The 27,714-nt window shown below is 38.4% G+C and overlaps 1 protein-coding gene across 5 annotated transcripts in view; it reads left to right on the plus strand.

Moving 5' to 3' along the window:
- Positions 1 to 734: 734 nt before the first annotated feature.
- Positions 735 to 27,714, plus strand: part of LOC125255244 (fibrillin-2) — a 144,220-nt gene continuing 117,240 nt past the window's right edge. For 2 of the 5 annotated variants that reach the window (XM_048170321.1, XM_048170310.1), the window contains exons 1-7: positions 739 to 1,799; positions 2,094 to 2,176; positions 5,703 to 5,801; positions 6,015 to 6,110; positions 11,169 to 11,264; positions 23,131 to 23,328; positions 27,560 to 27,685. In XM_048170321.1, the coding sequence (XP_048026278.1) occupies positions 1,654 to 1,799; positions 2,094 to 2,176; positions 5,703 to 5,801; positions 6,015 to 6,110; positions 11,169 to 11,264; positions 23,131 to 23,328; positions 27,560 to 27,685 (844 nt within the window). In that variant the 5' untranslated portion in view covers positions 739 to 1,653. Of the gene's footprint in view, positions 1,800 to 2,093; positions 2,177 to 5,702; positions 5,802 to 6,014; positions 6,111 to 11,168; positions 11,265 to 23,130; positions 23,329 to 27,559; positions 27,686 to 27,714 lie in introns of all 5 variants that reach the window. The other 3 variants (XM_048170325.1, XM_048170296.1, XM_048170301.1) reach the window with 3 other exon arrangements.

Here is a 27,714-nt window from a genome sequence, read left to right on the forward strand (position 1 = left end):
AGGCTACTAAAATGAACACCAAATCTTAACATCTGTTCTGAACAAGTCTGGGGAAACCACTGAGTAAGCACCAATCAGAGGTTGCATTTTTATGAAGTCATCATGTAGACTTACAAAGTATTTTACAGTATTTTAAAACTACAAAAATACAAAACACTAAAGTATTTTGATACAAAATACAAAGCCATTTTCATCAACCCTATCAAATACAAATTACAAAATACTATTTTGTATTTGAAATACGTATTTGAAATACATGTATCATAAATACTGCCCATCCCTGATTCTGCCATATAAGCAGTATAAAAACCATAAAATAATTAGAGCACCATTTACTTGCATCAGACAACTCTGTTGGTATTATTATAAATTAATTAATATTATTATAATTGTTACATTTAATGTATTGCCACACTTTAATATGTGAATTATATTATCAGAAAACTGGACATTTAGCATTGCCAGGCTTTTATTTGTACTTAATGGATGAAACAACAGAGCTGCACTCTCGGGTTTATGGCTGCTGTAAATTATGGCTGCTGTAAATTATACCTGCCACAAGATGGCGCTGTTTTCTACACTCCACATGCTTCAATCTTTCCCGGAAACATTTAGAGAAAAGCTTCAAAGATTCAAGAGGCTTCATTTCTCCATTCCTAATCTGATGAGGCCACTTTTCTGTCGCGAGAGTTTTTGACACACGTCGGCATGACATCAGAGCAAGGTCCACACTCTGACACATTTCTAACCGGCATGCATCTCGCGGTGATCACCGGTGATCGGTTCTGCGCAGATTTTGCTCATCTCAAACGAGTTTGTGCTGAAAGTGATTCCAACCATTTATTGTCTATGATTCAAACTAGTTCCACTGTGACGTTGTCGTTATAGTCAGTACCGCAGGAAGTGGGGGTGCTGCAGGATCTGCGCAGCTATCACCCACTGGACGCGAGGTGCACGACAAAAGACAAGAACCCATTGTAATCGCCGATATTGTAAATACTGGATGCTGCGCGCGCGACACGACAATTAGTGTGTATCTGACTGCTACTCTTTTATAGAACGATTTTTTATAGATACTCTTTAGAACGATTTTTAGAACTACATCGTTATCGTTATACGGTAGTTACCGTCCTTTTATTGTGAACGAGATAAGTCATTATGCTAAAGCTTAACACAATAGTTAAAACGGAAATCAGTTTTTGATCTCATGACGCAGTGACAGTGCATTGTGCTGATATAGATAGTATCGCCTCATGTCCAGGACGGCAATAGATAGTAAAACCGTTGACCTGCTATTTATAAACGATAGGAAAGAGAGAGAGAGAGGGAATTCAGAAGCAGGGAAATCCCTCGGCAATCGCACCCTGATTTTGTGCAAATTTAAAAAATAATTTTCATCCACACATTTTCTCACGTATCCTCACGTTTCGCGCGTGAATTGCAGAATAGGTAGATCTGATAGCCCGCTGCTGGCGTCACGATTTTATAAGCTACCCTGACGAAATGTGTGGGATCCTCCTTCATCCATGCTTTCCTCCTGCACTTCATTTCAGCTCTTTATCGTACAACTTTACATATCAATTAAAAAGGGATCTGTTATGTTTTCCATTCATCTCTTGGACTAACTGATTGTAAAGGTTCACTGGATCTATCATGTCATCTCAAGGGGATCTGAGGTGTTTAGTTGGATTTGTTGCTCTACTGGGAATTTTAATGGGGAATATCTCAGGAATTTATGGAAAAGCGACTGTTCATATGGATGGATCCCAGAGACGAGAAAAACAAGAGTCCCTGAGAGGGTGAGTCTCACACACACACACACACACACACACACACACACACACACACATCAAACTAATGCTGCTTTTATTAGTATAAGGCTGTGATATGTGGGCTGTTCTGAGTGAGTTCTGAGTGAATGCAGTTTTATTACAGAAACATGTATCATATATGAACAGTTTAACTGTGAACTTTTAGACAAGCTCTTATTGTTTGTGTGTGCAGATTTCTTCGGTTGCTTTGTCTCATAGGTTTCCTTGTACATTTATTATGCAGGTCAATTTGATCTTGAAGCTCATCATTGTTTTTTGCAGACCTAATGTGTGTGGATCTCGTCTGCAGTCCTACTGCTGTCCAGGCTGGAAGACTCTACCCGGGGGGAACCAGTGTGTTGTGCGTAAGTCAGAGTCCAGATGTTCCTCACACTGTCTCTAGGTTCAATGAGTGTGCTTTTGGATTTCATTGCCTTATGCTTTAGATTTATTCTAATAAAAAAATTCTAGGAAGTATATAATGAATTAAAGCTTATTTTATGCCTTGTAGAAATTAAGAAAACATTTTTTATCACTTGCTTAGACACAAATCTGGCAGTAGGGGTTGCCACTAGTTTACTGTTAATTTACAGTTCCATTTATGTTTAAAACACATAAAATAAACATTTAATTTCAAGATTTACTTTTTTCTATTAAGTGCAATGAACTTTTACTAACATCTGAGTAAAGTTAAATTGTTTCTTTTAGTAAATTAAACTATTTTGCATAGCTGTTTTTTTATTTCACAGTAATTTTACTTTTTATTTGCTGGCAGCAGAGTTGCCCATATATTCATGTTTTTCTTCAGTTTGCTCAAATATAGGGGCTGTTTATATGGCACAGTTTTCAACAAAAAATGGAAAACTTTTGAAAATGGGTTTCAAAATGCAAGTTTTTTAAAAACTGTACCATTATTGTCTCAGTGAAAATGGTGACGTCTCACGCATGCGTGTTAGTCTATAGGCGTGTAGTGTTTCTTTACAAAGTGACATCAAATTACTGGCCCACCAGCATAATACAGCATTTTTTAAAACATTTTTGCAGATCCATGTAATGAGAACAGGGATCGTTGTGACAACATTGTTGTCCGTACATGAAAAACTTTTTTTTTTAAACACTGTTTTTAGGACATTGTTGTTGTGTAAATGTACCCTACCCAATTTTATTACTGTTAAATATGTTTTGCGGTGTCTTTTATTGTACACCTTTAATCCCACAACAATATCATCAGTGTTAAATGAATACTGTTCAGTGTTCATGTGTCCACACCGCAAAGAGTGAAATTAACAGACACAGTGTTGCAGTTATGAGATAATTAAGTGATTAATTAAAAATTGAGCATAGTGATGAACACCTGCTGTTTACAAGCAGATTCACTGAAGGAAAGAGGAACAACAAGAACAGAAAAAAAAAAAGAGACAAGCAGAAAGTAACTTCAGCCATAGCCTTAGATGAAATCAACTGAAGATTAAAAGAAGACATTAAGGGCCAGATTTACTAACAGCTTGCACCAGCACAGCCCCTCTTTTGGCGTTAAAAAACTACTGTCTGGATTTACTGAAGTGCAAAATTAGTGCTGAAAAAGCATGTCTTATAGGATTAGTCCACTTTCAAATAAAAATTTCCTGATAATTTACTCACCCTCATGTCATCCAAGATGTCCATGTCCTTCTTTCTTCAGTCGAAAAGAAATTAAGGTTTTTGATGAAAACATTCCGGGATTATTCTCTTTATAGGTTACTTCAATTGACCCTAAATGGTTGAAGGTCAAAATTACAGTTTCAGTGCAGCTTCAAAAGGCTTTAAACGATACCAGACGAGGAATAAGGGTCTTATCTAGTGAAACGTTCGGTCATTTTCTAAAAAACAAAATTAAAAATTATATACGTTTAACCATAGACGCTCGTCTTGAACTAGCTTTTTTCTTCTTCTTCTCTATTAGAATTCCATCGGTGTAGACGCTACTAAGAGTATTACTGCCCTCCACAGACCAAAGTTTGAACTAATTGTTATATACTTGCACTAGAACTACTTCAACGCTAATTTGCACTGCTGTTGGTAGATTACGTTGGTCATTATGTAAATGATTTGACTGCTTCTGTGTTCTTTAATTTGTGCATCAACAGTAGGCTAGATCACGCGCAAAACTTGCCACTCCCATCGGCACATTTGTGGAATTGCGCTCTCACGCTAATTTGCCCCATTTAATCGGGCCATAAATCTTTTAAGATCTCAGCAGAATATGATTAAAATACCCCTATTATGCCTTTTTAAAGGTTCCTAATATTGTTTTGGGAGTCTCCTACAACAGGTTTACATGCATGCATGGTCAAAAAACACTTTCGTTTTCTCATAATATACATTTAATTTCACCTCAATGGATTTCACCTCGTAAACGATTCGTATGAAGCAGTTCAAAGCATCAGTTTCTCTAAACCCCTTCTTTCCGTGAGCTTACACTGCTCTGATTGGTCAGATGGCCTAATCCTTTATTATTAGTCTACTGCGCGCACCGTCTGTTGCGCACAATGTATACAATGTATGGACAGAAAAGATAGCATCGATTTTACCATATCAATTCGAGCCCGACGATGAAACGTCTGAAGTAATCGATCAACAAGAAACTGATTTGCAATCCCGAATGGAGTACGACGTTTGTCTATGGTAAGTGTCACCTTAGTTTGTGTTATTGATAAGATGTGATAGCAGCGTTACTGTTATACTTTATGTAGGTGCAACTGAGGGAGCTGTATCAGAATGCCAAGCGAAGCTGAAAACCTCTAACAACATTTAGGCCAGATGTGCACAAAGACTTTTTTGTCATAACTATTAGCAAAGTAAAAAATGGCATGGTCATTGTTTGACATTACAACGCATCTTAACATCCTAGTAAAATACAGATAGAGCTCCACTCTACTGTAATAATAAAAACTTAGAGGAAAAAAACTGTTTGTTTCACAGTTATGTAAGCGAACCGGACCACGGGTATGTTGTAAACTCCCACGTTAGCCGAGCACAAACGCGAATAGCTGATAATGCATTACACTCTGTAAACAAACGTCGTGCTCTATCCTTGATCATTACTCCAAGTAATAAGACAGATAAGCTGCATTAATCGACACATTTTTAGACAATATTGGACCCACATCTGAATAGAAACACAGAAATGTGAGTTAGCCGGTTAGCAGGAGACTAAGGGTGTGCATTACACAACATAACATACAAAACTACAAATTTCGATCGCTAGAAAATATAAACATCAATTATTAATCATACATACAGGTTCAGATTCAGAGGAGCAAGCTGGTCCAATTAAACTGGGTATTTATGCATATTTTAAGACCAAGCATTTTGTTAATTCCTGCGTTAAACTCCCTGAGGTTTGAGAAGCAGTCGTCAGTAAAATGACAGGAACAAAACAAAAGATTGTACTGCTATTGAAAAAAAAAAAGAATTTCCCTGGCGTCTGCACACGCAATAAGTGGGCAATATGTTAATGTTTCGTTGTGACATCACAACGAAACGGCTAAGGATTCGTTTTACAAACGACTTAGTTTAATTGACTCAGAGTCGATTCTTACTTTTGAGAGACAATAACTTTATATACGGTGCACTTTCAGATTTAAAACTTTGCAGGATGTTTTCATTCACTTAGAGCTATGTTACACACTACATGAAAGGTAATTTTCAAAAATCTATAAGGAGCACTTTAAACAACTCCACAAACAACATTAACAGCTTCAACTTTTTACTGACCAGATTGACTTTGTTTCTGTCATAAGTCTACAAAAGTTCTTACAGTTTAAACTAAATAAGAGAGCCTTTAAACACTCAAGTTACTTCATTCCAGTGACATTTTCTGTTAATATTACCACATGCTCTGTATCGCAGCTATTTGCCGGAACAGCTGTGGTGATGGTTTCTGCTCCAGACCCAACATGTGCACATGTCCTGGTGGCCAGATAGCCCCAACCTGTGCCACCAAATCATGTATGTTTTATACATTATTTGTTATATTATACAGAATTTTTTTGTACTGTATATTTAACAAATTTCTATTCAAAGTAGATTTCGGAAGATAAAGAAATACAATAAGACTATAGAAAAAGCAGTGAAGTACACATGGCATATAAAACAGTTCTAACCAGTCATAACATGTGACTATAAAGTATTTCTGTCTCCCTCTCTCTTTTCTTGTTAAAGCCCAACAATGCAATATCAGATGTATGAATGGAGGGGTGTGTGAAGATGACCATTGCCAGTGTCTAAAGGGATATACAGGAAGCTTTTGTGGTCAGCGTGAGTATACTTTGTGTTTGTGGCCTGAGCCTGCATAGTACTTGATGCTTTCCAAACTGCACACATTCAAGACTCAACATGTTGTCACTTATCCCTGTCCATCATTTCAATAGAGTCTACTAAAAACCATCCAGTATCATCTGTCCTACTCTAACCTCTGCAGATCTCTTAAACCAGGGGCTCTCTATACCTACCGGTTTGTAAAGAAAAACAGACCTTTTTCGACTTGTCACAAATGGTATTTCTTCACTTGATGACTCCAACTGATACACCTAAAGACACTGCCACCTCTGCTGCTTCTATTTCAGGTTTATGTTTAGCATTTGAGCCCAGTGGTGCCCTCACCAGAATACTGAACTATGATGAACCCATGGTATTCTTCACACTTCCTGTTTTAATATCCATAGTTTCCTTGAAAAGTGCACTGCAATTTTAAGTATTCTTGTTCTCTTCTCATCCTCTTCTGTCTTTTGAATTTATGCTGTGTGGTTTGCCCTTTAAATATTTGCACTTGGATCTTACCTTTTTTTCAATTCATAATTGTGCGAATTATGAGTGTAACTTCCATTAAGCTGTAAACAGCTTGCTCTATAAATGCAATAATACTTTTTTTTTTAAATGGGTACAATGAGATGACATTATTCTACACACCTTTCAACGATTGAACATTAAAATGATATTAAAAAGTGTAAAAGCATCAACAAAGTACTTTCAACAGACCATGAATAACACCAAAAGCGTGATTCTTTCCACAGCAATAACGGATGGGTTAAATATATATATATATATATATATATATATATATATATATATATATATATCTGTATTATGTAACATACACTATATTGCCAAAAGTATTGGTACACCCCACCAAATCTTTGAATTCAGGTGTTCCAATCACTTCCATGGCCACAGGTGTATAAAATAAAGCACCTAGGCATGCAGACTGTTTCTACAAACATTTGTGAAAGAATGGGTCACTCTCAGGAGCTCAGTGAATTCAAGTGTGGTACCATGATAGGTTTCCACCTGTGCAATAAGTCCATTTGTGAAATTTCCTCACTACTAAATATTCCACGGTCAACAGTTAGTGGTATCATAACAAAGTGGAAGCAATTGGGAACAACAGCAACTCAGCCACAAAGTGGTAGGCCATGTTATTCTGACTATGTCTGAAAATAAAACATGAAGGAAAATTGACAGCTCATTCAGTCAAACTGATGGATAAGCTTTATTTGTAGGGCAACCTTTTGATTTGAAATGATTCCTTTCAGTCTTTTCGAATGGAAGTTCCCCAAACCGGAAGTGCCACCCATAATTCAAAACGCAATAGGCTCGTCAGGAATAAGGTTCATAGTGTCACAGTCTCTTGGAGTCTTGGACAGTCGGTATCTTGCCTCTTACAAATCTCCCCATTCATATGGAATACATCCACCTCCATATATTGGATTTTATCATTGGTGTCAACTGGTGCTCATGGCACTTTCCTGAATAATCTAGAGTTTCTTCTCAGGCTCCTACTAGAACAGTGCTTCCCAGCTCTGGTCCTGTAGTAACCCAGCACTGCACATTTCCCTCTGCTTGTCTCCCTAATCAAGCACACCAGTGCTTCTCAAATCTGTCCTGGGGACCCCCACTACTGCACATTTTTGATTGTTTCCTTTGTAAGATACACCCAGTTCAAGTCTTGCAGCCTCTACTATTGAGCTGGTGAGGTAAATCAGGTGTGTGGGGGCTTCCAGGACAGGTTTGAGAAGCACTGCCCAAGATGACCAGTTCTTATTTGGATTACCTTTGTTCCTACTCCTTAATGCTTCACAACATCAGCCCATTTCTGGTAATTGTACTACTCAGTTTCTTGTCCAGACCCCAGACATCTTGCGGCATGATTACTGCAATTGCCTCCTCTCTGGACAACCTGCTCTCTTCTTATGTCCTCTGAATGCTAATGATTGGCTTGTTTTCATTCCACATAAATTCTCTATCACATATTTGCTAAAGTCTTCCAGGTCCTGCTAAAGTTCAGTTCAGTGACATCCCCACTTGCCCAAATCAACCAACCTCTCAGTCCTTGAAACGATCATCAGTCATATTACAACAATGCTTCAAAGATCAAGTCTGACACATTTCAAATCAAGTTTGATTTGAAATAAAGACAGCACATTTATCTGCACTACTAACACACTGTACTTGTTTTGATTATATACAGGAGCAAGAAGCCCATCTAGGTGTTTGTACTGTAACATGCTGGCTAGGAATTAGTTAACAACTGAATTGAGGACTTGTTGTACAGGAACATAGTCACTCCTTACTCCGTAGACTGAGGTTCAGCTAATGTTCACAGTGCTCAAAGCCTACCTGTATTTTTCTCAATGGAATGCATACAAACTAGCAATCATGTTTTGAAGGATCTGCAGGTGTCCTGCTCTGTCATAAACTCCTATAATCAGCACAGACCTCTGCAGGTTTTCCATGGTTGCAGCAGATGTAAATCATCCAGAGAAGCAGCCGTTTCTGTAGGAGTTCAAGGCTTTGCTCATAGACTATAGAGGGCAGGCCAAAGCTCTTGGCTCTTGTCTGTTTGGCACTCAGCTAGCACTTAAAGTTTCTTTGATTCTGGTTCTAAAGCCATGACCTTTTGCCAAGGTTTTGAAATGCAAGATGAGCAACAATAACCTGTCTGGACAGTACCGGTCTTAACAGCAGGCCTGTAGTAAGCCAGTCATTATCACTGTTCAGTTATAAGTCAGTGTTCTTGACTTTCAGATTAAGATGATTTAAATGTTTTTCACATAGGACGTCAGGCACTAATACCTGACCTAATGGCAATTAGTCCACTTTCATCATCAAATCATGTAGGGCAGGTCATATATTTTGTCTTTTATGTGAAGAATGTGTGTGACCTGTAGATCTTAAAGAGTTAGTTCACCCAAAAAAGAAAATTCTGTCATTAATTTCTCAACCTCATGTCGTTCTAAACCCACAATCATCTTCGGAACACAATTTAAAGACCCCCTTTGGTGAAAATCAAGTTTTTAATGTTTTTATATGTCTGTGTGGTGTTTTTAATATTCTTTAAGACACACCATGTGCAAATTCATAAGTCAGCACCATTGCTGAGTATTTTATGTTTGAAACTGCAGTAAACAAAGACAGTCTAAAACCCTCGGTTTGAAATCGTGGGTGTTTGTGACCTCACAGACTACCTTGTAACCAATCACAACAACCTGCCGGCAGGCTTTAGCATATCATTAACTATGACTGCTCTGAAGCAGGAAAGTCTCGAGAGAAACCAGGTTATCCCGGTATATTTTCTGTTGATATGAAAAATTGTGTAGATTTAGCAATATAGCGAGTCTATTACAATGTTATGATGAACTATATGCCTTTTTCCACTGACGTTCTGAGTTGTTCAAAGCATTTGTAAGGATACTGATTGTTAGAAGGCTGCTGTCTGACAGATGAAGAACAGGAACGGTGTGTGTAACATTAGCAACACATTATCAGCTGTTTGATAACGTAGTCAAGCAAAAGGCTAATTAGCCTAAATTAATTCATATTAATTAATGACAGTCGCAAGGGCTGTGCCAAGTGTGCGAGCCATGGTGCAAGCGCATAGGGGCTTGCGCCAAAGTAAAGTGACAGCTGACTTGAAGTAAAGCCAATAAAGTTCATGTTTTTGTCCTTCGAAATATTTTAATACTACAAAACATAGCTAAAACAATATTGCTCTGAGCATGTGCGTGTGACCGTGATTCATGTGCTTATGTCAGTCAGTGTGGAATTTTGGCTGCCTCTGGAATGGATCAAACCATAGATATTAGCCTACCTGATAAGTTCAAGTAAATATACTGGAAATCTGCACTATTTCATGTAGCCTACGAATAAGGCATGGGCGCCTGCAGGATTTCATCTGAATGTTTTTTTAAATCTGAAAACTCCAAAAAGCAACGAAATTGTCAAACATCCATTTGGCGCATGTTCACAGAGGAAAATGGCTGCTTGTTCTCTTGATACTGTCTGATTTACTGAGAAATCGCTTCAGGTGATTCAGTGAGAGAGCAGTCCAAACAAATGGAAGTGGATTCAGACCGTTTTGCAAAGGTGTTTTACCAATTCACAATTTAAAACACAATTTAAGCTTCAGAAAATATGTGAGCATTTCAGTTGCACAGCTGTTAAACTGAATATATGAAGCGAAGCAAGCTTTTTTCTTAAATATCTACAACACAAACAACAAATTTCTCATCACTACAGCAACAGTAGACTCTCCGAGCTGGCTTTATTCATTTACATATTCATTGATCCGTGTATATTAAATGAGGTAAGGGTGTAGAGTTGCATTCAGGCTATTGTAAGGCATGAAGACATTTTTTTTCACTTGAATTTTTTTTAAATATGTCATTTTGGTGATTAAAGATGAGTTTTAAGGGATAAAATAATTGACTACAGGGAGACTTTAAGATAATTTTGATGAAATCTGAGAGCTCTCTGACTCGTCCATAGACAGCAATTTATTTACCACTGTCAAGGCCCAGAAAGGTACTAAAGGCATTGTTAAAATAGTGTGACTACAGTGGTTTAACCTTAATTTTATGAAGCAATGAGAATGCTTTTTGTGTGCAAAAACAAAAATAACGGCTTTATTCAACAATCTCTTCTCTTCCATGTCAGTCTCATATGCAACTGACATAGTAAGCACAGTGCAGCACTTCCATGTTCGATGTCAGAACAGCAACTCATTATATTAACAATGTCTTTAGTACCTTTCTGGGCCTTGACAGTGGTAATTAAATTGCTGTCTATGGAGGAGTCAAAGAGCTTCGGATTTCATAAAAAATATCTTAATTTGTGTTCTGAAGATGAATGAAGGGCTTATGGGTTTGGAAAGATATGAGGGTGAGTAATTAATGAGAGAATTTTCATTTTTGGGTGAAATAACCCTTTAAGAGGATCAAACGTATGATTTGTTACATTCAGATGCATATGAAAGACAGAGTCTTAACACAAAGCAGTCCCACTATTGAAACAGTTTTAATGCAGGTGGTTTTGTTTCAGCTGTCTGTGAGAAGACCTGTCAGAATGGTGGACGCTGCATTGGACCAAACCGCTGTGCGTGTGTATACGGCTTCACTGGGCCGCAGTGTGAGAGAGGTAAGAACAACCAATCACAAAACTTATTGGCAGCAGCATATTTGTGCACACATTCAAAAACTAGTGTTGTTAACTAGGGATGGGTACCGAAACCCGGTATTAAATTGACCCCGGGGCTAAATTTTGAAAGACCGGTGTATCGATAAGCTCTGACGTTAACGGTTCTGCTATCGGTACTGGAGAAATTATGAAGAAAATACACGTGCATTTATTATTGCTATATAGACATTATCTTGCAGATTCTATCTCGCCAGAGTCGCCAGCTGTTTCTATATGCAATAATATTAGGACATTTGTCTATGATGCATTTTTGCTTTCGCAAGAAGAGAGATCGCGCTCACGCAGAGAAGCTACAGCGCGCGCAGCCGCTCACATGAAAGCCCTGTTTAGCCTAATGGTGACGATTGAGGAGAGAACTAAAAAACTAAACGTCTGCATACACTTTAGGCGTGTGCTTTGATATTAAGCTAATTTTATTTTTGATTTTGATGTTGGCTTTCAAGGATCATCAGAAAGAAGATATCTGAGGTAAAACTATTAAAAACTGGCACACGTTTCGTCTGGCACATCTTCATTCTCTTCACAGCTGCGCGCGTTCGTTCCTCCCTAAACTCAAACTTAAGGTAAGAATCAGCACAGTCGGTGATTGTTGTAAAATGCAGTCTTTACTGTTGCTAAATTGCAGTAAATGTTTGAAAATTATTATCAACGTTTAAAACGTTGAAAGCACAATAATCCGCGCAAGAGACGCTGTTCCTCAGGCTGAATTGCGGCGCGCGCTTCAAAACGGATTGCAAATAGACAAACAAATTACACGTTTGGCTTCAGGTGCACGTCCAAAAGATTAAATACACACAATAGTATGTTAAAATGACCGGATTGGAGTGTGTTTAGCTACATAAATGCAGTTTATATCGGAAGTGTACATGAACAGCTGGGAGAAAATCCGATGTGTGTTAATATATTGTCTTAAAGTGACAGCAGTCACCTTCTGACAATTATGCCATCAGTGTTAATCAAACAACAAAATGCAAAGAGAAAATCACTCACAGCACTTCTTCTGAATATAGTTAGCTTTAATAAGAGTTAATCTATTAATTTATACTGTGAAAACCATGCAGTGTTACTTTACATTTGGTTACTTAGATTTCTTTTATAGGCTAGGCCTATATTACTTATAGGCCTATATTACTTACAATGACAAATAAAAGCACTTTATTTCATTTGTGTCTTTGTTTTATTGTATTTGGCAGTTTGTTTCTTTGTTCATGTTCTTACTGTATCTTATATAAAACACCAAAAATGCCAGACACTATATAATATAAAGCAAAGTTAATTCAGCTCTCTCTCTCTATATATAAATATATATATAATATATATATAACAAAAAGTACCGATAAGAATACCGTTAAAGTACCGGATCGATAAGCAGTATCGGTAAGTAGTAATACCGTTAAATCCTTAACGATACCCATCCCTATTGTTAACTTAACATGTTCATTAAAGGCAATGAATACAATAATCTATTGGCACAATTAATCATAACTCCTGACATAAACATAAGTTATGCATTAGGGAATATTTGGTAATTTACAATAAGGTTAGATTTGTTGGATGCATCGTTAACATGAATCTTGCAGCATTTATTAATCTTACTTAATGTTAATTTCTGCATACTAGTACATTTCAGTGCCAAACATTTCAATGTGTATGGTAAAGCTTTGGATTTTTTTTTTTTTCGTTCAGTTTCGTTTCAGTTTTCACTGAAATAACCCTTCATCCGCTCTGTTAATTTATTATTCTTTTTAGTGACAAATTTAGTGGTCAGTGTTTTCTTCAAAGTTTCTTTTTCATTGTTTCATATAGTGTTGTCACGGTACCAAAATTCCAGTAGTCGGTACCAATACCAGTAAAATTTTACGGTTCTCGGTACCAATTTCAGTACCACAGAAAAATCTGTTTGAACTATTTTACTATTTTACTTAATTAGCCTATTTCTAAAAACACATTAAATATGATTGTTATCATACAGATAAATATTTGGAGCGTGTGTGTATGTTTGTGTGTGTATATATACCTCAGTGAAATAAATTTTGAAATATAAAAAAATAAATAAACAAATGCTCAAACATCCATTTTGAAACGGACACGTGTGTTTATTTTAGCTATTCCTTCAGTGAAACACACTACAGCCTGTAAAACTATGAAATAAATATCAGTAAATAATGGTAACCTAAATCAGTGGTTCTCAAACCTGTCCTGGGGACCCCCCACCACTGCACATTTTGCATGTCACCCTCATCTAACACACCTGATTCAAGTCATCAGCTAATTAGTAGAGACTGCAAGAGTTGAAATGGGTGTGTTAGATGAGGGAGACCACATGCAAAATGTGCAGTGGTGGGGGGTCCCCAGGACAGGTTTGAGAACCACTGACCTAAATAATAAGAAAGTTAAGTATTATTCTAAAAAACATTCGTTTTTTATTTCCACACAAAGATGCGTCATATATAGCCGCTCTGCGCTTTGAGAGGGATGTGGGACACGAGCAGGAAGGAGATAGTTTCTCTTTAATAATATCTTCATGTTATCTCCTGATGTTACAAGCAACTGACACTTGTAAAAGGTCTGAAGAGTTAGTTTTATCTTTAGACATTCAGGCTATGTTTGAATTTGCTCTGCCAGAGAAAGCGAAACTAAAAATCACCGGCGTGTGTGAAACGCAGTATACAAATAAACTTGACACGCCTTATAAAGTCTAGGCCTAATAACAAGCACAGACTGTGTTAAATAGAAATTGACGTGCAAGCCAAAAGGTTTCTGTCCTATGGTGTTTTTCTACTTTACCACAGTGAAGAATGTGAATATAATAGGCCTAATTAAAAGCGAATAAGAGGAAGAAACGTTTATAATCCCCTGCGTGAGTGAAGATTTGGGAAAAGAAACAGAGATTCCATGTTCAGTGGAATAACTAATGGAATATTGTTAAATTTTCTGCTAAATGGGTGACCAGATCGCGATTCGCAAAAAATAATACAATAAAGCCGACACAGCTTAAAAGTATGGACTGACGTACCTCTCTTATTCGGCATGAACCAAAATGATTCCATGGCTGCGATGTCACATTTAATTGCTAACCTATTAGCCTATTTCTTCTGTAAACAAAGCTTTGTGCTTCACTCGTGTCATATTCACGTAAAATACTGGCACAGCCCTATCAGTGGGTACCGAATATACCGGTTACTCTGTACTCCCGGAACTACAGAAATGCTAGAATCATCACATTTTCAAAATTTCAGTACCAACTTGGTACCGAAGTACCGGTACATTTGACAACACTAGTTTCATAAAGCATATTGAATGGGTTATTTTTAGTGCTGTAGCTGAGGGTTGCACATCAGTCACAGAGCGTCCTAAAATTGAAACAAAATTTCATTATTTTCTATGAGTGAACACACACTGACTGTCAGCGGCTCCCAGCTACAACTTCAGAGGCTGTTCATAATCCTGCCTTCCCACTCACATACAGCAATTTTCCATTAAATTACATTATATTTTTCTCAGATTATTGTATACTGACTTCACCCTAGGCTGGTAGATACATTGCATTTTGCATTAGTGTGACGGAGTGTGGCACTTCTCGTCCGGTGTGGCTTTATGATCCCTTGTGAGGTTTCTTTGCCAGATACTTTCACATATCTTTTGTGTAGTTTTGGTTCTTTGTCTTTAGTTACCTTGGCTGTGTTTAGTCCCAGTGTCATTTATTCCTATAGTTACTCATTGGTTCATTGATTAGTCCCACCTGTATCTTGTTTGATCCATCATTTATCCTGTCTATTTATACCTGTTTGGTTCAACCCTTTGTCTGTTCTTGTCAATGGAAGGTTTGGTGCTCCTGTGGTTTTTCCTGTGCTTCTGTGTTCCATAGTTTTTTTGTGTTTATAAATATACCGTTTGCACCTAGATCCACACTTCAATGTAGGGTTGTAACAGTATGAAATTTTCATGGTAAGATAAACATCTTATGATGATAACCGGTATTAAACAATCATTTATTATTATTATCAACAGAATGATAATACAGTATTTCACAATTGCTAAAACAAATTTCTTGAAACCATCACTCATTTTCTCAAAACATTAAACACAAATCCAATCTTCAAACTAATTTCACAAAACCTCTGACTCTTATGGCAAAATCAAACAAAGCTTTCAGATCATACACACATTAAACAATATAAAAACACTACAGATCATTCATTAGACACTACATTAAAAAATGGAAAACACAACATCCAGAACATGAGGTTACAGAAAAAAAGTATATTGTAACACAGTAAACACATTTTGCCATTACACAAAATGTATTGAAATCACAAGTAATGTGAATTTAAAGTATACTGTATGTACTGCAAGTACAGTATTATATTCAATATTATATAGTATTGAATGTCTGTATATACAGTACTTACATACTGCAAACATACAGCAGTCTAAATGCAAATGACTAAAAGGTCAAAGAAAACTCTAAATGAAAAGCATGATACAGTATACACACACACACACACACACACAAAAAACAAAGTTCAGAGTCAGTGAGAGATTCATTCTGCTTCAGCATCACGTCTTCATGTTGGGTCCGGCCTAAATCAAGTCAAGTCACCTTTATTTCAATTGCAATTTATACTACACAGATACTAATCTAGTCTAGTCTAGTATAGTATAGTATAGTATAGTCAAAGCAGCTTTACAGTGATAACAGGTACATGATGATCAGTAATGCAAAGAGGGTTCATTTTGGCTGTACAGCTCTAAAAGAAAATAGTGTCATTGTTCAGCTGAAGTCAGTTCAGTGTTGATTCACTTACATTGTAAAGACCATCAATTATTATGTAAATTACTGTAATTATTTTCCTCTATAAAGCAGTTCTGCAGAAAACAGTGATGTCATCATCTAGGCTAGCTTAGTTAAGTTCTCATCCTATAATGTCAGTACTATCAGATCAATAATATTGTTGAATATTGTTGAGGACATTTTCCACATCACAGGCAATGTCGTCTCTTGCCAAGCAAAGGGAAAAACCTGTGCCGGATCCAGCCTTGACAGCCTTGTCTCCACACCCCTTGCTCTTTCTCCTCATCATCCTCTTACACATACTCTTCCTCCTCTACTTTTTAGATTGTTTCCATCTATTGTTGGTATCATCATTCAGCACCTGTGTCACTTGTGCACTCTGAACTGACCTATATTTTATACAGTTGATTTGATCACATCATTAGAAATAAGTGTGAATAATTTTGAGTCATTGTGTTTAAAGGATGACAACTGTGTTGTAGTTGTGTTTAACTTTTGCCACATGTATTTACCATTTTGCATTTTTGGGGGGGGGGTGGCATTGCAAGCCGACACTAGAACGGGTTCTTCGTGTTTACCGACTTCTGGAAGCGAGTACACGGGAAGATACTGGTTCCACATGAAGGCTATAGAATCTAGCGAATGTATTGGGTGTCGCCCAGCCCGCAGCTCTACAGATATCTGTCAGTGAGGTGCCATGCGCCAGTGCCCAGGAAGAGGCAACTCCTCTAGTGGAGTGAGCTCTTAACCCGAGCTAGCAAGGCACGCCTTGGGACTGATAAGCCAAGGCGATGGCGTCCACTATCCAGTGGGCCATCCTCTGCTTGGAGACAGGCTTTCCTTTCTGCTGGCCTCCGTAACAGACAAAGAGCTGATCTGAGGTCCTAAAGCTTTGCGTTCTATCCATGTACAGGCGCAGAGCGCGGACGGGACAGAGCAAAGCCAGGGCTGGGTCTGCCTCCTCCGAAGGCAGCGCTTGCAGGTTCACTACCTTATCTCTGAAGGGAGTGGTAGGAACCTTGGGCACATATCCAGGCCGGGGTCTCAGGATAACGTGTAAGTCACCGGGCCTGAAATCCAGGCACGATTTGTCAACCAAAAATGCGTGCAGGTCCCCTACCCTCTTCACAGAGGCCAATGCAACCAGGAGGACGGTCTTAAGTGACAGTACTTTTAACTCCACTGACTGCAAAGGCTCGAAGGGATGACCCCGGAGAGATGTAAGTACCAGGGAGATATCCCAAGAGGGTATAGAGGAAAGGTGAGGTGGATTCAGTCTCCTCACCCCTCCTCAGGAACCTGACGATCAGGTCTTACTTCCCCAACGACTTACCTTCATCTGCATCATGATGTGCGGCAATAGCGGCAACAGACACCTTGAGGGTGGAGGGAGACAGCCTTTGCTCCAAGCCCTCTTGCAGGAAGGAAAGCACAGACCTGACCGAACATGATCGGGGGTCCTCTCGGTGGGAGGAACACCATTCAACAAACAGGTTCCACTTCAATGCATAGAGGTTCCTCGTAGAAGGAGCTCTAGCGGAAGTGACAGTGTCTACAACTGACTGGGGGAGATCACTTAGAACCTCCAGAGACCAGACATGGAGTTTCCACAGGCTGGGACGCGGGTGCCAGAGGGTGCCCCATCTCTGAGTCAGAAGGTCCTTCCTCAGAGGAATGGGCCAAGGAGGTGCTGTCGCGAGGAGCGTCAGATCCGAAAACCAGGTCTGAGTGGGCTGATACGGAGCCACTAGCAAGACCTCGTCCTCCCTGACTTTGCACAGGAACTGTGCGAGAAGGCTCACTATGGGAAACGCATATTTGCGCAGGCCCCGGGGCCAGGGTGTGTCAGGGAATAGAACAACTGGCAATGGGCTGTGTCCGGGGAGGCAAACAGATCTACCTGTGTGGCCCCGAAGCGCTGCCAAATCAGCTGGACCACCTGGGGATGGAGTCTCCATTTGCCCGGAAGCAGAGGCTGCCGTAAGAGCTCGTTGGCTGCACGATTGAGCACGCCTGGAACATGAATGGCATGAAACTACCTCAGATGCTTCTGACTCCATAGCAAGAGATGGCGGTTGAGTTGTGACATGCGATGGGAGCGTAGACCACCCTGATGGCTGATGTATGCAAGGGCCGCAGTGCTGTCCGAGCAGACCAGCACGTGCTTGTCTGTCAACAGCTCCTTGAAGCGGCCCAGTTCAAGGTGTGCTACTAGCAACTCGAGGCAATTGACATGCCAATGCAGTTGAGGCCCCATCCACAGACCTAATACTGCATGTCCGTTGTACGTGGCACCCCATCCGGTGGCAGAAGCATCTGTGTATACCACAGCATGCCTGGACACTTGTTCGAGGGGAACTCCTGCCCGCAGGAATGAAGGGCTCCTCGGTGAGGCACGCTGTCTGGGCAACCGAGTCCAGTTCCATATCAAGATAAGAGATCCTCTGCCCGGGGGTGAGTTTGCTCTTGTCCCAGTTGACCCGAAGACCCAAGCGGCTGAGGTGAGCTAACACCATGTCCCTGTGTTCGCACAACTGCTCCCGCGAGCTAGCCAGAATGAGCCAGTCATCGAGGTAGTTGATAAATGCGAACGCCCTGTTCCTTGAGCAGAACAACGGCCACCTCCGTAACCTTCGTAAAGACACGTAAACAGCCATGATGTGACTGCAGGTACACCACTCCCTGAGTCACACGTACAGAGGAACTGGCCCAAATCGCAAACCAACAGGGCAAATGATGCTGTGAAAACAGCAGTTGAGAGCTGTATAAATAGCTCGAGGGCTGCCTCTGGAAAGCTTGTGGCTTTGCTGTAATGTGCCTTCACACCAACACATGTAGAAACGGCTCTTCAAAGGCTTGAGAAGTCACTCTCAGTCTAAGGTTGGCTCCGAAGCGTGTGCGATTGCATTCGCTTCATTATTTATACCCACCTGGCGGGCGCGGTGCACATTATGCAAATATTGCATGCCAATTCCATTGGCTTATTTTAGTTCACTCGAAGCCGATAGGGCTCTCTTGCGATATCCCAATTCGTCGGTCACTACTGATGTACGTCGAACGTAACCGACTGAAAGGGAACTTAAAACTATTTGTTTTTGTTTATTCAAATTTCAAATATCAAAAACATGTCTAATATATTAAAATAACTAATTATGGATTAGATTAGCAACTTATTTTTATCATTAATAATTTATTAAAATTGTTAAGAATAGAGTCCTGTGAAATGTATTTGTGGCAAGCAGTACGATGCCGAGGGCCATGAGAAAGGTGCCTGCGGGCTGCACCACTCTCGAGTTTCTCACAGAGGAGCTTTGGGAGCATAAAAGGAAGAGCGACGAGAGTGAGAAACTCAAGACTGGTGTGGCTCACAGGTGACACTCATTAACACTTGTGCCACCAGCCTCACCCCGTTCTCATGGCCCTCTGCCTCGTCCTGCTTGCCACAGTATTTTATTCAGAAAATTCATTTTACTTTTTATGATTTATTACAAATATATTAGCAGACGCTGAAAACACCATGAGCGCCACACGTACTTGAGTATGTAGTAGACGAAACAGCGCAGCTCATTCACACAGAGACACACAGAACAAGCAGATTATATATTTATATAACTGTCTTTTTGCACTTCAATATTCACAGACTATGTCACGATTTGATTCATTGTATAGCTCTACTTTTGATGTATTCATCCATCCATCACTTTGTGCATTTTACGTGACATTTGTGTTATACTTTAAATTTCATTTTCATGACTGGATTCTGGGATTCCCTCGAGCTACAATGTACGTGTGGGGGTGAAGCAAGTTGAGTGTCTAAAGCCCAATTTATTCTTTTTATAACCTGATGCACACCTCCCAAAAAAATGTAACTACAGATCGTGACGACGCAGACTGCAAGATATGTGATTGGTTGGCTCGTTTCTACATTTTAGTTTTAGTAATTAACTAAAAGTAACTGTTTTTCAACATCGATCAGCTCCAACTCCAAAATGATCCGCTCAGTTTCAGTTGCTATTGTTTGTATTAGCCTAAATTCAAAACATTGGTGCCTAAACTCAAAACATCAGCACAGAAACTCAACACAGTGGAACATAGAAACCCCACCGCCAACTAGCGTTTCGGCTGTGAAATTGCAAAGCAATACAGACAGAATGTAGAAGCATAAATGCTCACGATGGCGTTGGCTACGTACACTCCATGTAGAAGTATAAATTGGGCTTTAAGCAGTCAAGTGGAAAGGCGTTGCTTATGGCAGGTGAGATTCTGCATCTGATTTATTTTTTATATGATATGATAATTGTACGTGTTCAATGATAATTGTACGTTGTACTGTTACAACTCTACTTCAGTGTTCCTTTTCTGCAGCCACACTGTGACAGATACATTTTCCAGACATGGTTTATTAGATAACCCTCATTGATAAGATAAGACAAGACGTTTTTTTCAAATCTCAGGTGTGTCTTTTACAGCATACTCTTATTGTACATGTATGTGTGTGTCATTTTTGGGGCCCTTTGTACTTGACAATTTCAGGGAAAATGTTATTTTTATTTATATTGATTTTTTTTTACCACATAATTTGATAAGGTTACTGCTGAATGTTCAGCAAATCATGTTTACAAGAGAGCTGTAGACAATGAGTGTCCATCTAAATATGTGCTTACAGCCTCTCAAAATATCAAAAGTTATTTATTGTTAATAAACCTAAAGAACTTAAAGTTTCATAGTAGAATAAACCCATTAAAAAACTCATTGTCTGAATTATAGACGTACGTATGTATATCTATAACCGTCCATACCGGTGTGATCAATACGATCCTCTATTGGATGGAACTGGAATAAATACTTTGAATGTTGCAATCCCATCGGACTTATGATAGCTACCTGAATCGTAACAAATCACTGTTCGCCAGAGAAGAACTGCCCCCCCGACTAAGCCTTAAGTATAAAGGTATTGGGTTTCTCCCAAGGTTTTTTCTTCATTTTAACACCTATTTGCCACCTGATGTCACCTGTTGGAGTTTGGGTTCCTTGCCACTGTCGCCTTTGACTTGCTTAGTTGGGGACACTTGAGATTTGATATTCAACAGTGTTTTGATCTGCCTGCATTGACACCATTTTCTTTAAGAGCTGCTGTGCAGCCAAAATTATATACCAGTTATCTCTGTAAAGCTGCTTTGACACAATCTGCATTGTAAAAAGCGCTATATAAATAAAGGTGACTTGACTATAAAATAAATTAACTGAAATGGTATTTATGTCAGGGTTATGTCCTGTTTTATGTGTTTCCTTTGTTCCAGTTTCTAGTTTCTATTTAGTCTTCTAGGTTACTCATTGTTTGATTATCGTTTGCACCCGATGTTCATTTAGTTGATTGGTTTGTTCAGTGTATTTAAGCTCTGTGTTTCCTTCTGTTCATTGTCAGTTCTCGTCACATTTACATTGGATGTTCTGTTTGTGTGCTTAGTTCTTGAGTTCATTGTAAATAAACCTTTTAACTGCTTTCATCCTTCGCTTAACTTTATTTCACCCATCTGTGACAATTTACAGGGGTTTTGAAATCAAATTAAATGCTGGATGTGTCCTTGTGTTGTGATTGTAAAGCATCATATGAAAAATTAAAATAAGATTCAAATGGAATCGTAACCCTGCAACATGCTAAGGAAAGAGACAATGAGGACAAAGTTTTTTTTTACCCTTTTTTTCAGGATGTGTAGGAGTTGGCACAAGGGCTCATGGTAAATGAAAGCTCATGGTTGTGTAATGCAGAACACATGTCAAGCTGCACAGGACAGCTCAGACTACCTGAGTCATTCTCTCTCCAGACGGCTTCCATGTGCTGCTGCTTTGCTGAGGCTCTTTTAAACATCATTATATGAAACATGTTTATTTGTTCCTTTTGTAGAGGATCAATATAGGTCATTAAAATTCTTCTGGAGATGGTAAACAATCAGTCTGCAAATTCTAAATGCACAAATGTTGTGTGTTCATGCTATACTTATGCTTCCCATTAATACCTGGCTGGCTGTTTTCTTTGTTCTATATATCAACTTCAAAATCAACTTCAGAAAATTGCAATCTCCTATCTCGTCCACTTCATTGGGACCTACTGTATATCAGGTGGAATAATAGTTTTATTAGTTGCCATGGTTAAGTAATTATTACTTGCCTAAGAGATTTTACGATCATTAAAATTTGCTTGCATTGTCACCATATTTTCATGACAAGTGCTATAAGGACTATTCTCATCACTGAAATGTAAAAAAAAAAAAAAAAATCTAATTCTTATTACTGTCACGGAGGCAACTCCATCTTCAACACCAGACCTGTTAGCTCCACCCACTCGATCAGCCTCACCTGAATACTAATCCAGCACACTTGCACCGGCTCATCAGCACACAGTTCAGAAGCAGTCACACATCCCTTCACCTTCATCTGGTCTTGTTGATCACTACAGCTCAACTTTCCTGACTTCTTAACTGTTTGTCTCACGATTGAGATTCCTCAACTTCATCGTCCTTTGTTATCCCTCGTCTTCACTCCAGATCATCTGCTATTCTTCAGACTGCCAGTTACCAGCATCTACAAATACAAAGAGACTGTTATCTTCAAGCTAAGTTCATTCAACCTGTCATTATTCAATTTACTGACCTGTTTTTTCTCCCGCTCTCTGTCACCTGCCAAAATAAACCTTTGTGAACTGTATTACCTGTGTTGTCTCCTTCTGTCTGCTGACAATTACTATGTGAAGAAATAACTGTATTAGTTAAATATTTATACATTTGTGTTGATGAGCTTTCTTTATGTATACTGAGGCATACATTTTCTTAATGCTTTCTGTCTCTTTGTCTATCAGCTGTATGTTTCATCATCATCGCAGACATATGTACAACAGCATTACAGCATTTCTAGATTCTGTCATTAAGAGAAAACTAATAATTTTTGTCCACTAATCATACTTGCCTGGTGAATAACATGTTATTGTGATTCTGATTTTTATTGATATATCAGATTACCGAACAGGCCCGTGCTTCATCCAGGTCCGCGACAGGAAGTGTGCAGGTCAGAGCAGTGGATTTGTATGCAGTAAGGCACTGTGCTGTGCCACAGTGGGTCAAGCATGGGGTCACACGTGTGAGCTGTGCCTACCTCTCAGCTTGTCCTGCAGCAGAGGGTTCATCCCAAACACCCGCACAGGAGCCTGCCAAGGTCAGCACTGATTTTATTACATTATTAAAGTGCGTAAAGTACAGTACTGTATCAATGTCAATTGCTTTGTAAAAGTTATTTATGCATTTATACTTTCAGCATGGAATTTTAGTGATCTTTCAAAAAATACCTTACTTACCTTACATACTTAGAGTTAATCATTTAGCTGACACTTTTTTTTTATCAAAAGTGACTTGAAAATAAGAAATTCTACAACACAAGTAATTAATCCTACTGAGAAATATGAGAAGGGCAGGTTGAAAACACATACAGTACAGTCCAAAAGTTTGGAACCACTAAGATTTTTAATGTTTTTAAAAGAAGTTTCATCTGCTCACCAAGGCTACATTTATTTAATTAAAAATACAGTAAAAAACAGTAATATTATGAAATATTATTACAATTTAAAATAACTGTTTTCTATTTGAATATATTTCACAACGTAATTTATTCCTGTGATGGCAAAGCTGAATTTTCAGCATCATTACTCCAGTCTTCAGTGTCACATGATCCTTCAGAAATCATTCTAATATGCTGATCTGCTGCTCAAGAAACATTTAATGTGTACAATTGTACAAAATATTTGTGTACAATATTTTTTTCAGGATTATTTGATGAATAGAAAGTTCAAAAGAACAGTGTTTATCTGAAATCTAATCTTTTGTAACATTATAAATGTCTTTACTGCCACTTTTTATTGATTTAATGCATCCTTGCTGAATAAAAGTATTCATTTCTTTAATTTCTTTTCAAAAAAATAAAATAAAAAATTCTTATTGACCCCAGACTTTTGAACGGTAGTGTATAATGCTACAGAAGCTTTGTATTTCAGATAAATGTTGTTCTTTTGAACTTTCTATTCATCAAGGAATCCTGAAAAAAAAGTACACCAACTGTTTTCAACATTGAAAATAATCATAAATGTTTATTGAGCAGCAAATCAGCATATTAGAATGATTTCTGAAGGATCATGTGACACTGAAGACTGGAGTAACGATGCTGAAAATTCAGCTTTGCATCACAGGAATAAATTACTTTGTCAAATATATTTAAATAGTACACAGTTATTTTAAATTGTAATAATATTTCACAATATTACTGTTTTTTACTGTATTTTTAATTAAATAAATGTAGCCTTGGTGAGCAGACTTTTCTTTTAAAAACATAAAAAATCTTAGTGGTTCCAAACTTTTGGACTGTACTGTATATATTTTTGGAATTGTTTTGTGGTGCTGGTAGCACAGAAATCACATACTTTAGCTTAAAGATGAGCATGAGACTACAATTCCATAAAAGTGTCGATGGGAGTGTGAAGTTCTGTGGCTGATCTACTGACGATGAGCAAATTAAAGAAGACAGACGCAGCAGCTCATTTACATAATGACCAACGCAATCTACCAATAGCAGCACAAATTAGCATAGGGTCACAAACAAGGAGTGCCGCTGATAAGAACTACTAACAACACAGGCGCAGCAAATTAAAAAAAATTGCTTGGCCAATGATATGTTCGGATAACGTCTTCCACTGGCATTCCAAATAAATGAACATAAGTGGAGAAAATTCTCTCCCTTCTATCACATGCTCTCTGTTTTCTGCGGTTCCTCCTCCTACAGCAACTATCACAGCTGACTACCACAAAGCTGATTACCGCAAACTACCGCAAACCTTTAAATACTCTACTCCCATAATTTTTGCATTTGAAAGTTAAGTTCCTACAAATGTATATGCAATAAGATCAGCCGCAAAAATAACCGTGTCCATGACTTTGTCACGGATATGGACTAAAAACAACACTTATGTTCTGTTTTGTTAACTTGTTAACTAAAAATGGAAAACACTTGATCTGTTTTGGCCATTCATTTACATGACATGATGGGTTTCAAAGTGCAAGTTTTTGAAAATGATACTTGAGAATGGTGAGCAGCAAGAATTCCTTAGATATCCAAATACCTGCAGTACTCTACAAAATAGTGCACATGCCTGGTTAGAACCTGACATGGTGTTAAGCACTTTTACATGCCAAAGACTATTTTTGTTAATATGAACGTTGTTTTTTTAGTGCACATGTTTTATAAATGAGGCCCCTGAACAGGGTAAGCTTTGAGTGAAGGCCAAGGCCAAAAGAAAGGTTAAAGGGATAGTTCACCCAAAAATGAAAATTTGATGTTTATCTGCTTACCCCCAGCGCATCCAAGATGTAGGTTACTTTTATTCTTCAATAGAACACAAATGATGATTTTTAACTCCAACCGTTGCCGTCTGTCAGCCGAATAATGGGAGTGAATGGGAACTTGGATCAATAAGAGTCGAAAAACCTTGCATAGACAAATCCAAATTAAACCCTGCGGCTCGTGACGACACATTGATGTCCTAAGACACAAAACGATCGTTTTTGTGTGAGAAACCGAACAGTATTTATATCATTTTTTACCTCTAAAACACCACTATGTCACTGTCGTTGTCAGAGCGCGATCAGACCTCACTAAGTGAATGCTGAACGCAGTTAGACATAGTGGTGTTTTAGAGCAAAAAAATTATATAAATACTGTTCGGTTTCTCATACAAACCGATCGTTTCGTGTCTTAGGACATCAATGTTTCATCACGAGCTGCAGGGTTTAATATGGATTTGTCTGTGCAAGGTTTTTTGACTCTTATTGATCCAAGTTCCCATTCACTCCTGTTATTTGACTGACAGACGGCAGCGGTTGGAGTTAAAAATCATCATTTGTGTCCTACTGAAGAAACAAAGTCACCTACATCTTGGATGCGCTGGGGTTAAGCAAATAAACATCAAATTTTCATTTTTGGGTGAACTATCCCTTTTAAGTGCAAGTCCACAATCTCCAGAGTCCATGATGAGATAAAGACCATGAAAACACAGACTCGACCCTTTTCTAGTCTTGACACAAGCTGTTTAACTTCCATTTTCTCCCATTCATTATAATGCCAGTAAACACATACATTTGCCAGTAGGTGGTGCTTTAATGAGTGAAGGTGCAGTCTCATCAGCAAAATTTTGTAGGCAAAAGAGGTCTGTTGTCTATTGTCAATAGTGTAGCAATGTATTAAGCACAGTTCACACAGAAGTCACTTTCAATCTTTAAAAGATTGCGATCTCGATTCAGACACCCACGTGATCTCATTCCTAAATGACAACAATTTGCCTCTGTCTATTAAATCTCTAATTTTCTCTTTTTACTTCAAAATAAAACTATAACTTTTACTCCACAAATCCAAAAACATTGATGAATGGAGCTTTTCCTCTCAATGACCCACGCAATGTGTGCATTCAGCTTCCTCAGGAGCTAAATGCGTGTGCCCCTCATTTCTCATGTACAAACATTCAGTCTCCTGAAGACAAGAAAGAGGATGACGTATTTCACAGGTGCCCTTTTATACCCACGGTTGCACCAGTGGTCACGTCATAGGCTTGTTTAGATTCATGCTTCAGACACCAGTCATGCCAGAGGCATTCCCCATAGCGACCCCTAGGGGATGCAGCACGAGTTCCCTTTCGAAAGGGAACTTTGATATTCAACATAAAACAATGTCATAGATTAGAGACATAAAATTAGATCAATTAATGTCAAAACTGTTTTGCCCCATTTTACCCCATGTTACCCTCTATGTATTAAAGAGCTAACAGTCTTTTCAACCACACAGTCTGTGTTACAAATATTCAAATGATCACAGAAGTACTGGGATAAATATATATATACATATATAAACACTGATGTCCTTGGAAGAAATCAAAATACAGCAAATCACCTTTTGAAAGTAACTTGGTGTTTCAAAAAAATGATTGTATCGATTACATGAGTGACTCATTGAATCACACATTCAAACCATTTTTTTTAAAAATAATTCTTTCAAATTAATTGCAGAAATTTGAATTTTTTCAGAACATCTAGTAAATTACATGGTATTTTATTTAGTTGTCTGTTCAGAATCATGGGAAAATTGTGATCTCTTTTTGAAACAAAAAAATCATAATTCTCAATTTATCCAGAATCGTGCAGCTCTAAGTATCATTGATTTGATTTTGGATTTACCCATCTCACTGTGTGACATGATAAATGTAACTCTTTTAAAAACAACAGTGTCTTGATTATCAGTCTACTCTAGACTGCAGCCTGCCTTTTGCAAACTCATTTTCTACACTTCATGAGAAAATTATTTTAAGGTAATTGCTGGAACATTAAGTGTACAATGTTTTCTCTTTGGCCAGATGTTGATGAATGTAAGTTTGTGCCTGACCTGTGTAAAGGAGGAAGGTGCATCAACACAGTGGGTTCATATCAGTGCCAGTGTCCAGCGGGTTACCAGCAGCACATGAGCTCGCTGAAGTGTGAGGGTGAGTAACATACTGTTAGTATGTTTATT

Source organism: Megalobrama amblycephala, linkage group LG2 (assembly GCF_018812025.1).
Source record: "Megalobrama amblycephala isolate DHTTF-2021 linkage group LG2, ASM1881202v1, whole genome shotgun sequence".
Taxonomy (NCBI): Eukaryota; Metazoa; Chordata; class Actinopteri; order Cypriniformes; family Xenocyprididae; genus Megalobrama; species Megalobrama amblycephala.